Source organism: Anolis sagrei, chromosome 2 (assembly GCF_037176765.1).
Source record: "Anolis sagrei isolate rAnoSag1 chromosome 2, rAnoSag1.mat, whole genome shotgun sequence".
Taxonomy (NCBI): domain Eukaryota; kingdom Metazoa; phylum Chordata; class Lepidosauria; order Squamata; family Dactyloidae; genus Anolis; species Anolis sagrei.
The window spans coordinates 138,583,452-138,600,980 of NC_090022.1; the positions used below are offsets into that span (position 1 = coordinate 138,583,452).

The window sequence follows — 17,529 nt, forward strand, 5'->3', positions numbered from 1 at the left end:
AGCTCTTGGCCAGCCTCAGGTCCTGCAGCACTCTTGCCATTTTTGCATGACCTGTAGCTCTGTTGTCCTTGATTAACTACAGTGATTAAAGATGGAAGAAAGAAGCTATAAGGAAATCCTGCATATAAAGGAAGGGGTTTGGTGGACTTGGGAGAGTTCTGGAACAATTTGCTTAGTCTATTAAGGAAAAAAACTAACTGAAGAGGACTCTTATTGTGGGGTGATAAAAAACTGCCCTGAAATCCTGTTTGATTTGTTTCATCCATCCCAGCACACCCACTTTTTTCAGGGCACGAAAGGGCATAGAATGGGGAATGTAAGCTAGCTCTCTCTGAGCCTTTAGAAATAGGAGTAAAAGGTATCTAAGTTGACCAATAGCTTTTTGGTACCAAAGCTAGTTCTTCCAATTCATTTTTCTTCTAGAGCATTTTTCTCAAATATTGTTGTACTCCACCCTATTCAGCCAACAAGTGAGTTTAAAGCAGGCATAGGAAAACTTTGGGCCCTCCAAAAGATTTAACTTCAACTCCCACAAAGCTGCCTGGGATTTCTGTGTGTTGAAGTCCAAAACACCTGGAGGACCACAGTTTGCCCATGCCTGGTCTAAAGGATGTACAGAACAAGTCTCTTCAACCTGCGGCCCTCCAGGTGTTTTGGATTTCAGCTCCAAGAAGTCCTGACCATTGAACAAGCTGGCTAGGGCTTCTGGGAGTTGGAGGCCCAAACACCAGGAGGGCCACAGGTTGAAGAGGCCTGTGGTAGGGCAATAGTAAAGAATATGCATTCTCTCAATGTTGAACTACTGCTATCATTCTTGAACACAGGCCAGCATTGATATTGGCTCCATGCCCCCCATATACAGAGATACTGAGCTAAACTTTAAAGCAGGAGTCCCCAAACTAAGGGCCATGGCTGGATTCAGCCCCCAAGATTGTTTACTTGGTCCCCACTCTAAATTTTAGACTGCCACTGCCACTTCCATTCGCACCCTGCAGCTACCACCATCCTCTTCTTGCTCCTTTACCCTCTTTTCCGTTCCATTCCTTTCCTCTTTCTATCTCCCTCCAAAATGGAGATAATCCTCTCCACCCCCCTCTTGCTTCTTAAATCTCCTTTCCTCTCCTCTCCTCTCCTCTTTCTACCTCCCTCCAAAAAAGAAGGATCCTCTCTACTCTCCTACTGCTTCTTAACTCTCCTTTCCTTTCTCCTCCTCTATTTTCCCCCAAATGAAGGGAATAATTTCCAGCTGATTCTTGCTCCCTCCCGAGGGAGGAGGGAAGGAAAAGAAGAAAAAGAAAAGGTAGCAAAAAGAAAAGGGAAGGAAAAAAGGAATATAGGAAGCTAGGTAGGAGAAGGAAGGAAGAAAAGAAAGGCAGAAAGAAAGGTAGGTCGGAAAAAGAGAGGGAAGGAATTCAGAAAATGTAGCATAGTGGTTTGAACCTCAGGCTGTGGCTTTGAGCCCACTGGGTGACTTTAGCCAAGTCACAGTCTCTCAGCCTCAGTTGAAGATAAAACAAACTGGAACGAGAAAACTCTGTTATGGTGCTGGCTTAGGGTTGCCCTAAGTCTGAAACAACTTGAAGGTACACAACAACAACAACAAACTGTAGCCTGATACAGCAACAGTCTGATGGACTATGAACTGGCCCTCTGCTTAAAAAGTTTGAGGGCCCCTGCTTTAAAGCATATGGCAAAAAATCACGTACTATTTCACAAGACATCTTAAATGAACAGAACGGTAAGGCTAACTTATCATCCTGAGCCTGGAGCACCAGCATCACTTTCACCAAGTTCTCACAGAGATTTTTTCCTACCTGTTCTTGTGTGGAAATATAATCATCGATAAAAGGGACCCCCTCATTGGGACCCTGTCCCCTGACACAGGTAATCCTTGCCACAGACATCTGGCTGGGCTTGATGGTCGACTTGGTTCCATCACTGCGAAGTTCAGCCTCCTCCTATTTTTAAAAGCAGGGGCAGATGCATTTCTCAAAGACTTGTGCACAGAATAGTCAAAGTTAGGGATCTCCCTACCCTTCCTTGCCCCCCTTCTCCTCTCTCCCGTCGTGCAATGTGTACCTCATTGAGAGTGACAAACTCGGCATCCAGTCCCACCAGGTCGCCTGCCTGTGGCATCTCATTCAACATGAGTGGGATAAAAGTGGCATGACATTTCCGCTGTTTGCGGGCGAGGGAGGCTTCCGCAAGCAGCACGCTGGCTTCAATAGGGTTCTTGACTAAAAGAAGGACAAGAAACGCAATCAGCTGGTTTACTCCATTCAGAAATCCCTACTGAGATTCCTTTTTCTTAGGAAAAAGCAGGGGACTCCCATTTTTGCTGGGGGGACTCCCCAGAGAAGAAGGCCACACAGAAAGAGAATCCTTTAATATGCCAATTAGACTTGATTTCCAAAAGCTCTAAACCAAGTGGAAAAGGTCAACCATCCAGGGCTAAGTGAGGACAAAAGGGAATAAGACTTTTCACAGAGAACCTGCTGATACCATACTCAGCTAGAAGATTTACAGGACACATTGTGAGTCCATAGCAGCAACTAACGCAGTGGTTCCCAACCTTTTTTTTGACCATGGACCACTCTGACCAGGGACCACTCTCCAACATTAGTACCAAAAGGATTACAAATCAGTTTTTGGTCAACTTTTGACTTGGTTTGGTTATTTGGGGTGCTGATTCAGAAAACTGCATTGGATAGACCACATCAGCTCTGGTTTCTGATACAGAAAATATGCCATCCAGTTGTCGCCATCTGCTCGTCCACAGAAAACCATATTTGATCATCTAGAGCTGATGCATTCCTATTGCCTTGACACTATAAGAGGGTTTCACGAGACCAGTTGCTCTTGTTGCTGCATGGTTTTGAGGTAATGCTGTAGTAATTTTGAGGCCGCGGACCATATTTTGGTTCTTGCAGACCACTGGTGGTCCACAGGCCACAAGTTGGAAACCACTGGACTAAATGAAGGATTTTCCTGTTATGACCAGATCTACAACAAGGGCATGTCGACACTAAAGTTAATAACTCTAACTCACACCACATGAGAAGTTGACCCAAATGAGTTCAGTGGTATGTAAAGCAAGGTTAGAAGTACAACAATACCACTTCAGATTTCCATCATTCCAGAAACATTCATTTCTGACAGAATCGCAAGAAATGTTTCTGAGAATCTGTCAGCAGCTGTACAGGAATGGAATAGTCAGGACTTAAGAGATTGTTGTGTAGCACCTGAACTCAGCCCTCCTTTTACTGACTTCCCTTTCACAGTGTGCTCAAATTTTGTGCAAGTACATCTTGATTTGAAGCAGCAAAGAGTTTCGCCACAAAACAGTGTTTTTGGGTCCCCATCTGAATGCACTCTATACTAACATGTTCTTTCTGTCATATCATGATGAGCAGTCTGTTTCACTTCCTCCTGTCTTCGGCATACTTCCTCAGAAAATGTGTTCATTTTGTTCCCTCGATCTTTGTGGTATGTGACTACCTCACAGCAACTTTCCTTCTAAGACCCACGCCTCTTTTGTGGGGCAATTCCTGAAATACTGGTAAAAGGAGGGTCTCACCAGAATTTCCTTCTAAGTCAGTTTTCAACATTTGGCAAAAGAGAGAAGAGAAAGGCAACAGAGAAGGTCAGAAACTGGGAGCACTGGTGGCAAATGGGACTGGAAGTGATCAGTGCTGGTTAATTTCAAAAAGGATAAAGCATTTGAGAGAACAAGAACAAACATTATACACTGACAAAAATAAAAGTTTGACAAATCAAATTAAGATGCTACAAGTACAACTGTCTGTGCTGATAACAACGGAGTGAGAGAAGAAAATGCACTACACAAAACAGGAAAATTTTGAATCCGCCAACAGCATAGGAAAATGACTGGCATACCGACTGAGAAAAGAGAAAGAGAAAAAATTGATTCCGGGAACACATGATGGGAATGAGCTAGCAACAAATAATGGAAGACTATTAACTATGGATTTCAGTACAAGAAGCATTTTATAAAATTGATAATGAAAGATGGATAATATATCAAGATTCATTGAAATGGGAGAGTGGCCAACTTAATTATAAAACAAGGGAAGATCTGATGGCAGAGGGATGGAACATGATGTGGAACTATTATAAACAATTGTGGGAAAGATATAAAATGGATTTATAACTATTTGGCTTTGAACAAAATATAAGTAAATTCACGTTGTAGTTCTGTGTTAATGATGGCCATTTAATTCGTAAAATATATGAGTATTATTGAAAATAGAAATGAAAGAAGAAATAATTTAATAATGTATTGTTAAATGGGCAAAGATTTTGGCTATAATATAGAATTAGAGAAGTGGGAAAATGTGGCAGAAAGAATTTAAATTGCCACTAATTTACAGTAATAATATTAAAAAGAATTTCCATTAAATGATGTTTAAATGGCATTTAACATACACATACCCAAATGTATAAAGATGCAATAAAAAATGTTGGAAGTGTGAAGTCCATGAAGGCTCTTACTATCAAATGTGGTAGACCTGGAAAAAGACCTGCAAGAAATCTGGAAACAAATTCATGGAATAATCCTAGAAATCCTTAAGACAAAAATCAATTTCAAGCCAGAACTCACATTATGAGGACTATTGAATGATGAAATAAAAAAGGAACATGAAATAATATTGCAGCATATGCTTACAGCAGCAAGAATTTCATATGTTCCAAAATGGAAAACAACAAGAATTAATAACTATAGAAGATTGGACAGTAAAGGTGTGGGAAATTATAGAAATGTACAAGTTAATGATGCAGTTGAAGGATAAGTCTAGACATATTCTTAGAAGAATGGAAACATTTTTACCAATATATATCTGAGTATAGCAGTAGAGCGAATGAGCTTCAGCAATTACAGGAGCAGGGTCAAGCTTTAAAAGCTATAAGACTTCACTGAAAGAACTAGATTTCTATATAGGAAAGTAAAGGCTTAGCATCTAACTATCTAGCTCTCTGCAGGCATCTTGTCTCTCACCATGCTCACAGGAGAAGAACAAAATTGAGGGCTTTGCATGTGATTAAAAGCTTTGAATAAAAAGAGGTGTGTCCCCGAGAAGTATCAGCCAAACAACCCCACACATTTTCCCCTACATGACAACTGAAGGTTTAAACACTGGGGAGGGGGTGTTCCCCTAGGCTGTATAGAGCCCCCCACCTCCATGTCTGTTTTTAATACCTGTGTTGTTGCACTTACTAGTGCACTGTTGAAATCTGGAGGCAAGCTAGCAGGAGGGAAGAGATACATATTGACAGCATGCGTGAACTTGGCTATTTTGAACCAAATAACTGCTCTCGCTCCATCCATGTAATCAAAGGCTCACACGTAGACACAGATTCACTCACTGGTTAAATTGTACTTGGAGTGGAGGTTCCTCCGCACATAATAAAGGATAGCAGGCACCTTCCAGCTCATGTCAAATTGTACAGCCTCACACTGCAAATCCAAAAGGAAACATCAAATAAAGAGTAAGTAAAATGGGAGCACCATGAGTTGAGTGTGTGCATTGTTGATTGTGTGAGATTAGGAGAAGGGAGGAGCAGAGCAAAATTCCCAAATAATATACTGCAAAAAGCCCATGGCAACGCCCGAGTAACAGCTTGGCATAGAGAAGCCTTCATGGGATAAATTATGTTTCCTGGCATCTAGTTTACCTGTTTTGCTATGATATTATATCTCTTTTTTTAAACAACAGGATTAATATTGACACATTCTTCCTTTCTCCTGTTATTGAATACTTATTAATTATGCTTGCTTTATTCTCCCATGACAAAAAGAAGGTTTAATTTATTAGTTTGACATTAATGTACATAATACTATTTGGATCTGATGATTGATCTCAATGGCTGGGAAATGTAGCTTGCTGGGTTTTTAAAAACCAAGGTTTTTACATATTGAAAAAGAAATCAAGATTATAAAGTGTTCTGGTCTGCTTACCTTGTCCACAGGCTCAATGAGAAAATCATTGAAGAGGTACCATTGCTGGTGTGTAACACCCTGGGCAAACAGAAGGAGAGGAGAAGTGTGCATCAATGGCTGCCATTTTCATCCACAGACAACAAGTCACAGTCACAAGGCGTAGCCAAAGTGGCTTGACACAACAGAAGAAGCACAAGAGATTTATGCAACACTGATGAGAGACAAGGAGATGGAAACAGCATAGGGACTCTTATTCTTTTAATTAGTTCACCTCTTTTCTTTGATGGTAGGTTTCCCCCACTTTGATGTGTCCCACCAGGCTGCCCCCAGTGCGGGAGTCCAGAATGTGCACAACAGTTGCCATGAGGTCATACACATACGTTGACTCCTGATCTTCCAAGATGCTCAGCTGCAAAAAGGGAAATTAGTCCACCAATGAGATCGAATATCTGAGCATCTTAAGTATAAACACACACACATATACAGGAGTGAAAAATTGCAGAACTCTTTAATAATCCCACAGCTAGTTCCCACCCTTGATATGAATGAAATAGTGTCTTCTATAAAAAATGTTGGTAAGAGTAGAAATCAAGACTACTGCCCAGGTTTCTGTTCCAGCTAAAGACTTTCATCTCTATCTCCTGAGGTATACACTACCTCATATCTCTCTTTTTTTGTAAGAGAGAGAAAGAAAGAAAGAAAAAAGAAAGAAAGAAAAGAATGAAAAAACTGCAACTTCTTGTATTCAAGAATCCTCTGCAACCTGACTGGGTCTGTTCAGATTCATTGTTGCCATTTGAGAAAAGGAAAACTCTCGTGGGGGGGGGGGGGGCATGCCTTAGCTCTTTATTAGACAAGCTTGACCAGGTTTTGCTTTCCTCCTGAAGCGCAGACCTTCTTTCATGTTCCCATACATAGGAATATTATCACATTTACATTCGCCCAGTTTTCTCTACACCAAATCATTTCTTCCATTCTTCTCTCAGTTTTTATCTGTTTAACACTTTATTTAATTGTTTTTAATTTTTGTATTTGGTGTGTTTACAAATTTACAGGGTTGTGTCATGTTATTGCAAGCCGTCTTGAGTCCCCATGGTGAGAAAGGAAGAGTAGAAATAACATTAATAAATAAATAATGAATAATTCATGGAAATGATGTAATATAAAACCACATATTATAGAGTTGCACAGTAAACATACACCTAGTAAAATTTTGGCTACTTGTTGCTCCACAGTGTATATTTATTTTGCGTCTGTTTAGTCCAATTTATGAACTTTTCATTGACACCACCACACAAGACTCACTGTTCAAACACTAAACTTAGTTCAGATATTATTTAGGCATCACCATACAAGAATCATTGTTCAAACACTAAACTTAGTTCAGATTTTTTTTCGTGTCAGGAGCGACTTGAGAAACTGCAAGTTGCTTCTGGTGTGAGAGAATTGGACATCTGCAAGGGCATTTCCCAGGGGACGGCCTGATGTTTTACCATCCTGTGGGAGGCTTCTCTCATGTCCCCACATGAGAAGCTGGAGCTGACAGACGGGAGCTCATCCGCTCTCCGGATTCGAACTGCCGACCTTTCGATCAGCAGTCCTACTGGCACAAGGCTTTAATCCATTGCACCACCAGGGGCTCAGATATTACTTAGGCATAGCTGATTCCCTTTGAAAGGGAGAAGAACTGGGTTAGATCCCATGACCAAAGCTACTGTGTGAAAGCATTTCCAAATCAGTCACTTTACTTCAGCACTTTCATCCCAGTTGTAAACCTCCAGCTCCTTGTTCTTGGAGAGCTTCATTTTAATGGAATAAGGAATCCATATGTTCTTCAGCTCTTCAGTGGAAGTATACGAATGGCCTCCCTCAGCTCCTCCTAGTTCATTCCTGAGAATAAAGTAAACACAATTACAAACAGTATGAAAAAAAAGTTATAAGAAATGATAATAAACAAACCTACACTGCCATGATCAATTTTGTAGCTTTCTGGGAGTCAGTTAGAACCAACATGTACAAACCAAAGAGATGAGCCTGAAAAATTCCAGAACAAATGTATTATCCAAGTTACCATCTATTTGATGTCTACTTCCAATACAAAGTTTTACTTTTCAGGAGGAAACATCTAAGACAGAAAATGCATTATCAAAGTGCAGAACTGTCCATATATTTTGCAGGCAAGAATTAAAATGGGAGTGGTAATAAATAACTCGCCCTTCAGATACTGGTGGACTGCAATCCTCAGCATTTCTTACTGCTAGTTTGGGCCACTAGGACTTAAATAAATAATAAATACATGGAAACAAAATCCCATTCATCCTGAGTTAAAAGCAAGAATGAATGGGGAGGAATTCATTTGTTTTGCGTAATATACTGCAAGGGTACCACTTTAAGAAAATATAAGCATTATGTTGAGGTTAATCTCATCACCAGTCAGGTTAAGGTGCTCTAGGAAATGGGAAAGGATGCTTTTGTCTTACATATATTTTGCAGAAGGCAAGTGTGCTCTTGCTCTGTTTTTGAAGTCACAACATATTAAGGCAGCCTGATAGTTTTGAGGCTTAGCGGAAACTGGCTCCTCTAGTTACTGTTGATGGTCATGAATCTCACAACCTGAAGCTAAGGTCTAGCTCAGAGCACTTGACACTCAGGCTTCAAAAGGTATTTTAACTTACAGAAAGGGGAGTGAGTACTCATCAACATTACCCCTTGCAATCAGTAAGTGTCTGTAGCATGAACTTTTGCGATTGGCCAGGCCTGGTACAAATATTCAAAGCCTGTCCTTTTACGTTTCTTTCAGAAAAACCAATTGCTTTCGTAAATTGAAGGTTGAAGAATACATATTCTGAGAGTGGATTTTGGTACATCCACTATGGCCAACCATGATTAAACAAGACATACATTTTCATTTCAACTATGCCTTTAAATACAGATGACTCATTTGCAAATATGCAACCATGATGAGGTTGTGAAGTAAGAAAATATCATGAAATTAATTATTTCAGGAACAATATTCTTCCACAATACAAGCAGACTGATCACTCTACAAACAGATTGAGCCACCATGGAAAGAAAAGCAGGGTATAAAGTAAGTAAGTAAAAAATTAAGAATGATTTCTTATTTTTATTTTGCACCTGTGCAAATGTCTCACAAGAAAATTCACACCAAATAACCTTGTTCAAAGTTTTCTACAGCATGTTAGTTCAGGCTATAATGCTATATGAAATGTAATACAATAATTGTTCAGTCTACACTGTTTCTGTGTTCATTGTGGTTCATGCCTTAATATAAGCAAGTCTGGAACAGAATGATATTGCCATTTGCTTTTAACAATGAGTGCTTTCAGAAGGATATGGCCAGTATCTGACTGGAAAAAATAGGGCTTTTCTTTCCTAGGGTGATAAAAAATTAGTAAAGGTTTCCCCTGACATTAAGTCTAGTCATGTCCAATCCTGGGGGGTGGTGCTCATCTCCATTTCTAAGCCAAAGAGCTGGCATTGTCCATAGACACCTCCAAGATCATGTGGCCAGCATGACTGCAGGGCGCACCGTTACCTTCCTACAGAAGTGGTACCTATTCATCAACTCACATTTGCATGTTTTCAAGCTGCTAGGTTGGCAGTAGCTGGGCCTAACAGCAGGAGCTCATCTCATTCCCCGGATTCGAACCACCAACCTTTCGGTCAGCAAATTCAGCAGCTCAGCGGTTTAACTCGCTGCACCACAAGGGGGCCAACAAAAAATTAGGTATGCATATAAGTCAGTCTTTAATGTAAATGCTTACCATTCCCCAAGAGATGTTTCTCTACTGGTGGGGAGTTCCAGGCCACCTTTCTTCATCATCAACTTCTTAAAGGAATACTGTTCAGAGAAAATGAGCCAAAATAAATGTACACTCAAAAGCTCAGTGACTTAATCAACACAATATCTTTTCTAATTCTCCAGGCCAGTTTTAGAAGATTGGGAAAAGGAGCTGAATAAGACGTCATACTTGGTCCATGACACATGACAAAAAGCTAAGGCACACTTTACCTCTTCTTTCCCCTGCCTTCAACAACACTGGCAACTCAAGTGGCTAAAATAGATATAGCCAGTCACAAGTGTATTTGGTGCTTATTTTGGAAACTGGCCACATAATATTAGCTTAACTGTTTATTATGGGATCCATCCTAAGAGCAGGCAGTGTAAGAGAGCAGATTTCTTGCTTGGGGAGGGGATAAGGGGACTTCAACACCCAGAGGGGGAAAATCTAACAAAGCATTTTCTGAGCCCCTGCTTCTATCTGTATTCACACGTCCCGCCCATCCTCCCCACTCTCTTGGTCATGCCCCAGGGCTTCTGGCTGCCTTTTTTTGCGGCGGAAGAACTGGCCGGTAGCCCCGCGGCAGGGCTATTTATGGGGGGAGAGAAAGGGGCGGGGCCTCTCTAACGGTCAGTTAGTAGCTTGGGAATGTCCGTTGCTGGCCTGCGCGAGCGCAGGGATTACCATTGGTGTGAATAACAGGCCTACCACGCGGGGAAATTAATCTATACACTTGTCTATACCTCTGCTTGCATCTTCCAAAATTCTGCCTCCTTGGAACTGTTCACTTCACAGTTAATGACCAAAACGTCAGGCAAGCAGCGGATATTGCGTGTCTGGACCTTGAACAGCAGAGAAAGAAGGCACTTGATTTAACGACAATGGGCAAAGATAAATATTTAGTACTACCACTGTGGCTTTATCTGAGACCATATTGCCTGACCAGACAAATGATCCTTAAGAAATCTTCTGGATATAACAAATGGGAGCACTACATTTTTCAGGCAAATCAACATGAGCAGAAATAAAATGACATTTCACAGCCGGAACTTTATTGTCCAATCTATGACATCAGTTAGAATTTTAACTTTAAAAGCATAATGGAGGTTTCTCACAGGCCCTCCAACAGAACGGCTGGATAATGTTTGCAAGTGGTAACTCTCTATTAAGCACATTATCAGGGTAGTTTTGGTTAATGCAACCTTGCTGTTGTAATCCTCACTTATCTTATGCCACAAAACAGGACGATTAAGCACATTCACACTGGTTTGAAAGAAACATGATTTCCCTCCCAGCTTACCGTGGGTTGGTACTTCTCACAGTTCTCACACCAGGCCTGAGTGTTCTGTTCCAGGCAAATGCTCCTTTTCAAAATCTGAGCAAAGTCGTAATCTTTGATTTTATCTGGAAAGACAGCAAGAAAAAAAATGTGTAACATTCATTATCTCGAACATTAAACCAAGAAGTAACATTTAACCAGCCAGCCAAATATCATCAAGAAAAATCTGAACTAGTAGAGATCAACTGCTGATCATGAAGGCCCAATGATATCAAAAACAGTTGACCAGACAGGGTGAAAAGCATAAATAGGACTCTAATTTTCCCAAGGGGTTAACATTAAATAAATAAAGCCCAAATAAATAAATAAATAAATAAATAAATAAATAAATAAATAAATATAGAGCCGTAGACTTGAACTCAAGAAATCTGAACTAGCAGGTCCCACAAGTAAGCTGAGTGGGTTTTCTTCAGCATTTTATAGTTTATCTATTTACTTACTATATTTGTATACCGCCCTTCTCAGCCAGCAGGCTGAGATAGGAAACTATAATTATAAAACTGTGTAGGATTATTTTGAGAATATCATCTAGGACAAAATTTGCAAAGCAATGTCTGCAATTAAATAAGCAAAAAAACCCCGTATACATTATTAAATGTTGATCCTTCATTTTTGAAGTTAACATACCACAAGACACCTGATAACTTTTTATATTGATTGTCAGGCTATACTCTGACAGATATTATAAAAGCAAAGAAGTCACAGCTTTCTTAACTATCATGTGCAATGTTCTTCGGACACTCCTAAGTTTTGTGAGAACTTGTGAACCAAAAATATATGTATTCCAAATTCTAAATAAATGTATCCAATCACCTATTGAGAAGATTAACTTCAAACTGATTTTAAAACCAAGTTGTTCCAGTCTCATAAGCCTGGAAAGACCAAGTGGAAAGCCACAAGAGGCTCACTGGATCTTCTATGCTAGTTTTCCCAGGCTTCAAAGACAAACCCCACTCTACTATTCAGTCCAAGTTTCATCTATTATTCTACAAACTTCATACCATTACTTTCTGGGTAGGAGAGAGTAAAAAGGAGTGTTGAAGATACTCGGACAGTCTCTTTGCCACAACGACACATGCTGCAATTCTCTACTTCACAGCTGAAAAGCTGCCCAATGACTGAGTCCCCGGAGGATCCAAAGCTACTGGAAGAAACAAAACTATTTTATTTATTTATTTACTCTATTTGTATCCCGCCTTTCTCTATCCCAAAGGGGACTCAAGGTGGCTTTACATATGGCAACTATTCAATGCTTTTGGACAACAAAAATTAAAATTAAGTGCATATTAAAACATATAAAACATCCCATTCACTATTAAAATCACTATTAAGCAGAGCCTTAATCAGACATTCAGAGGGTCAATGCTGGATTGCATAAAAGGCAACTATTAACAATAAGTACAAACTGTAATTTTTTTTAAAAAAAACCCTCTTTAAATGAGGTGCATATATCTACTTTAAGGTACTTGGTCAAACACATTTGCCAGTTGTAACTTATTACAGAAAAGGTCCCCAAAAATGCATACACCTGTAACTGCTTATAATTCTGAATGGTTTGCATTGGGGTTTTTTAAAAATGTATACACGCTTAACAGGATTAAAAAAATCCAATACCAGAGAAGTGTCACAAAATTCCAAGACAAACTTTAAATGAGGTTTGCAGCTCTGGGCTTCAACAATGCAATCCATTCACTGCTGCGCAGGGATAACATTTTGAATACCTTACATAAAACTGTAATTTAAGGTGGAATTTGTAACTTTGACTAAATCATCATTGTAACATTTATTCTTTAATATAAATGTATTTACTTAGCCTTCAAATAATCACCATAGCTACTATTAGTTGTTAGAAGGTTTAATTTGGGGGGGGGGGGGGGAGGGATGCCCTGCATTTTTTAAAAAAAATATCAATCCACTCTTAAATGAAACCAAAAAACCTAAGAAGTTGTAAGATTATGGTCGCTTGTTGTTCAGTTGTTTGCAAACAATCGAACAACAAAAATGTATATGTTGATGAAAACATTTCAAAGATGAAAAATTGCTTGGACTGAATTATCTATCCAATTGCAAAGAAACCATTGAGCTTACATGTGGACTGATAACCAAAATCATTCGACTCTTTTAGAGCACTGCAGTAAGTTTAATTATATGTTTGATGCTATTGAGATGACATATAAATAGGAGAAATTCTTTTTTTATCCCTGAAATACATTTATATGACACTAAATTATCTTACTCCAACAGAGTCTAATAAAAAAGGACTACATTATATTTGTATAGGATGACAATTATGCTGTAATCAGCCCTCAAATGTAGGAATTTGTTTTATATTTATATAGTAATATCACTTTTTGTTGCAACTGATAATTTGTGGTTATGGGATCAGAAAGCAATTTTGGGACATTCTTATTTGGTAGGAAATGTTTGCTATTGTTTTTGTTTTGTGAAAATTATTCTTGTAAGACAAGTGGAGGGTTTGCCGCTTTTAATTTAATGTGGTACTCTATTTCAGGTGCAACCAAAGATAAATTCACTATTTTGATAACTGAGACTAATACCAATCCAACAGTTTAATAATATATTTAATATTTCTACCTTTGTCCATGAACCGGAGTGTCAAGTCTGTATATCTGGAACTGATCTTAATTTGTGATACTATTTTAAAGTTAGTCAGGCATGTGTTCGTAGATTTTTCAAAGTTGGCATAAGACAAAAAGCATCACAAACTATGTAATCCCAATCCCGTTAAGGTACTGAAATGAGGACAGAAAAGATGGATAACAATTTTAATACCTGCTGCCAATGCCCCGGTAAGCCTGAGGGCCCTCCTGCTCTTGAGTTTCCTGGTGAAGCTGAGTCAGAATGAAACGATTCCAACTCTGAATCAATCTCCCTAAATTCACTTTTCCTGTAGCCTCATCTGAATCGGCTAAGATTAGTCCCAAAGCAGCTGCCTCTGGAATGGTGCGGAAGGCACGCAGGAAGTTACTACCCTGAAACAAACGAAACGAGTGCACATTGGCTTACATTGAGCTAAAACAGTAATTGGTCTGAAATCCCCCCCCCCCCCAAAAAAAAACTCATCTCAAGATTGTTGTGTGGCCTTCTCATAGGTATGTTTGATGTAGTTTGGTAGCCTTTAGCCCAGGATTGAAGTCATGAACCGAGAAATAAGGTTGAAAGTGGGCAAAGAGTGGGGGACAGATTCAGATGAAGTGCAAAGGAAAAAGAAGAAATCCATCTTTTCCTAAACACTGACACAGGAAGGGGAGAATTCCAAACTCTAAGGGTGAGTTTACCATAGCCCTTTGGAAATAAACATCTATTTATAAAAAAGAGCACTTTTATGAATAGATAGGCATGGCATTAAACAGAAAATGCATTTGCCTCAAAGGATTGCTTGGAACAAATTGAACAATAGAGCTGGGGGGGTTTTGGAGAAGGAAAAAAACAAAGAAGGAAAGAACTCAACTTTCATCTAAGGCAAAACTTTCCAAAGTGTTGGAACAGACATGTGTGGTATCTGCAGTCCACAGATGTGTCACCTGAAAAATGTACCCCGCTTTTTTCCACCCCCACAAGCAAAGGCTGCCTGGAAGGAAGAGACAATCAAAGCCCCACCTCCCAACAGATAGTCATCCAGCCTCCTGGCTGTGCTCCCAAATAGGGTTTTGGGTGGCTGCATATCAACTAAATGGGAGACAAGAATATGACTCTTGATGGAACAACGATCCCAGCTTCTGCAAAATTGCCACCATGGCCTGACACAGAAGGCGACTGTAGCTCCAGGTGCATAGTCCCTTTACTCTTACCACTAAATTACATCTGACAAAATTCTGCATGGTTCCCTTGTTCTACCCATCTTTACCTGACAAGGATCTCCCCTAGACAAGTCCAGCATGTGGAATAAGAACCCCAGTTCACAGCTCAGGCAAAACTCCTTCTGGCACAAATGATTCTGGACTAAGCATCGGACAGGCTCTAAGAAATAAAGGACCTAGAAAAGGAAACAATAGACAGAGGAGACTGAGGTTGTCTGGATAACAAAGGACCTATACAAAGCTATCAAACAGAGACAATAAAAATGTGTTTACCTGGATCATACAGTTGCAGTAAGCATTAGGAATGTGAGGCTCCAGGCCAGCAAAGAGAGTCTTATTGTAATGTTTGAAGTCAAAGTCTTCAAGGCCCAGCTTGGAATACTTGATTGTGACCTTAGTAAAACAAACCAGAAAGTGTTATTGAGTGACAAAGTATTATTGACACTGGGGCAGCATTCACTTAGTAAAATACTTAATAATGAGAGAATTCAGTGGCTCATGAAGCTATTGAAACATGCCTTACTTTTCACACTAACAAGAGCATATCTGATTTTCAGATCTTAATCTGAGAAGATACTAAGATAAGAATCCATGTTTCACTATAGTTCTTGTGGCTCATATCACAGAAAGCTGCAGGAGAAACATCAAATTCAACATTAGTTCTCCATTAGCTTTTCCTGCTCCCTAATTTGAAAAAAAGCAGATTACTTACCCTGCTTGGATTAGACTATCATAAGATTCCTACCTTTTACTGATCCTGGTTTAGTAAGCTTTAGGATACAAAACAGAGGTTGAATAATACTGAAGATATAATTTATTGTGTGGATAAGGTTGGATCCTGCAAGGCAAGTTGCAAATAAAGCAGTATTTCACAACATGCTGTTTTCTTCTGAAAATCTTTCTATCTGCCCGTATTTTCCTCTGTAAAACCTTTAATCGGCTAAGAAAGCAGGAAAAACACACCTTCCTGTATTTCTTTGCCACCATGTAGATATGTGGCTCCTCTTCTCGTCCAATGGGGGATTCAGGGACTTGACTGAAATTGTCAAATTCATTATCAAGCTCTTTAAGCCGATAGGGAATCTGCAAAAGAGAGGAGCATTCAAGCCTTCATGGAGAATTTGCAGACCACATCCATTCTCACTTTATTGTTTCTGAGACAAAGGTGATGTACACACTAGAAGGAGGGGTGGTTTAAGAACAGCATATGGACCCACTTCAACCCTATCATACACAAATCAAATGTGCTTTCCCCCACTATGTGACTCAAATGTACTGAATACATTATGAATAATTATAAATCCAGAACATTTAGCTATCTTCTACCTCATATAATAGATGCAATACAAAACTTACTATACACCGAATTTTACTGTAGAACGTTCATATAGGTCAAACAGACATGGTATACATTATTGACAGCAAATAGTAACCCAATACTCACAAATTTACAGGATGTGCTTATTCTTTAAGTTAATTAACTCCCACAAGGATGCATAGATGAACCTATAGAGCTTGTCTTTAAATTTAAAACAGGTTACATCCCAGTGCAAACCTAGGCCTTATGACAAAAATCCTACCCTCCTCCCTTCTTTCTTCAATCTAAAACACAAGTGGGGAACATGTGATCCTTCAAGCATTGTGGAATTGCAACTCCCAGCAGTTCTAGCTAGCACAGACAAAGGGCAGGTGGGAGTTGTGTTCCAACAACCTCTGGAGAGTCCTGATCTGAACCACTAGTGCACCTGACATCATGTAGACATTTAGTAATACAGGGTTAGTCAAAATGCATAGGCCAATAAGCCATTCAATTGAATGGCTTATTGGCCTATGTATTTTGACTAACCCTGTACATCAAAACATCATCCAGAAATGCAGCTTTCAAAGTCCCAAACAAGACAAAGTTGACAGCTACCCCACAGCTACCTGATTTCGGAGCTTCGTCCTGGGGTTTGGAGCATATCCAATGAAGCCAACTTTTTTCATGGTACGAAGGATCTCCGGGTCAACTGGTGGGGCTCGCCTACAAAACAAAATGTGTGGTTTTAAGACAAAACTTTCAAGTTCCACTGGATAATGCAGCGTTCCCCTCAAGAGGACTGCAAACCCCTAAAGGAATACAGGGCTTTATTACAGTACACTCCCTTCCAAACTCTGCAGAGATACCCATTATAATATATAAACAGAGCATTGTCCATTTTAGTTTCTAACGCAGATTATTATGACAATCTAAAGAAATTCTGCAATTTGTTCTGAAAACGATTAGCATGACTTGCCATACAACAGAATCCAATTGGTAGCTTATGAAAAATTGTTCAAATCTGTAAAAACTAAATGAGGAATTGATATAATGCAAGACAATGAATAATAGAGCCCAAGCAAAAAAAGTATTGGTTTTTAGGCCTGTACACCTGGTGCTATTTGGGGCACAAATTCAAAAACTTCTTTGGCTAGAAAGCAGCAGCTCTATTTTCTTAGATATTATTATTATATGTTATGGGAAAGCAGATGATGACTGGTACATGGCATATGTTCTGAATTTTAAAAAGTAGAACTGACAGGGGAAAACCGGTGCCATTTTTGGAAACAGCAGGTCAAATATATCCA

The 17,529-nt window shown here is 39.5% G+C and overlaps 1 protein-coding gene across 5 annotated transcripts in view; it reads right to left on the bottom strand.

Annotated features, from left to right (window-relative positions):
* PAN2 (poly(A) specific ribonuclease subunit PAN2) overlaps positions 1 to 17,529 on the bottom strand; it is a 42,282-nt gene that overhangs the window by 5,388 nt on the left and 19,365 nt on the right. For 4 of the 5 annotated variants that reach the window (XM_060764082.2, XM_067463908.1, XM_067463910.1 and 1 more), the window contains 15 exons: positions 16,849 to 16,945; positions 15,886 to 16,005; positions 15,196 to 15,315; positions 14,970 to 15,098; positions 13,895 to 14,094; positions 12,103 to 12,245; positions 11,063 to 11,166; positions 10,506 to 10,604; positions 9,745 to 9,821; positions 7,708 to 7,849; positions 6,231 to 6,368; positions 5,978 to 6,037; positions 5,386 to 5,476; positions 2,080 to 2,237; positions 1,815 to 1,958 (listed from right to left, as the gene is read on the bottom strand). In XM_060764082.2, the coding sequence (XP_060620065.1) occupies positions 1,815 to 1,958; positions 2,080 to 2,237; positions 5,386 to 5,476; positions 5,978 to 6,037; positions 6,231 to 6,368; positions 7,708 to 7,849; positions 9,745 to 9,821; positions 10,506 to 10,604; positions 11,063 to 11,166; positions 12,103 to 12,245; positions 13,895 to 14,094; positions 14,970 to 15,098; positions 15,196 to 15,315; positions 15,886 to 16,005; positions 16,849 to 16,945 (1,822 nt within the window). The remainder of the gene's footprint in view (positions 1 to 1,814; positions 1,959 to 2,079; positions 2,238 to 5,385; positions 5,477 to 5,977; positions 6,038 to 6,230; positions 6,369 to 7,707; positions 7,850 to 9,744; positions 9,822 to 10,505; positions 10,605 to 11,062; positions 11,167 to 12,102; positions 12,246 to 13,894; positions 14,095 to 14,969; positions 15,099 to 15,195; positions 15,316 to 15,885; positions 16,006 to 16,848; positions 16,946 to 17,529) is intronic. The other variant, XM_060764083.2, reaches the window with a different exon arrangement.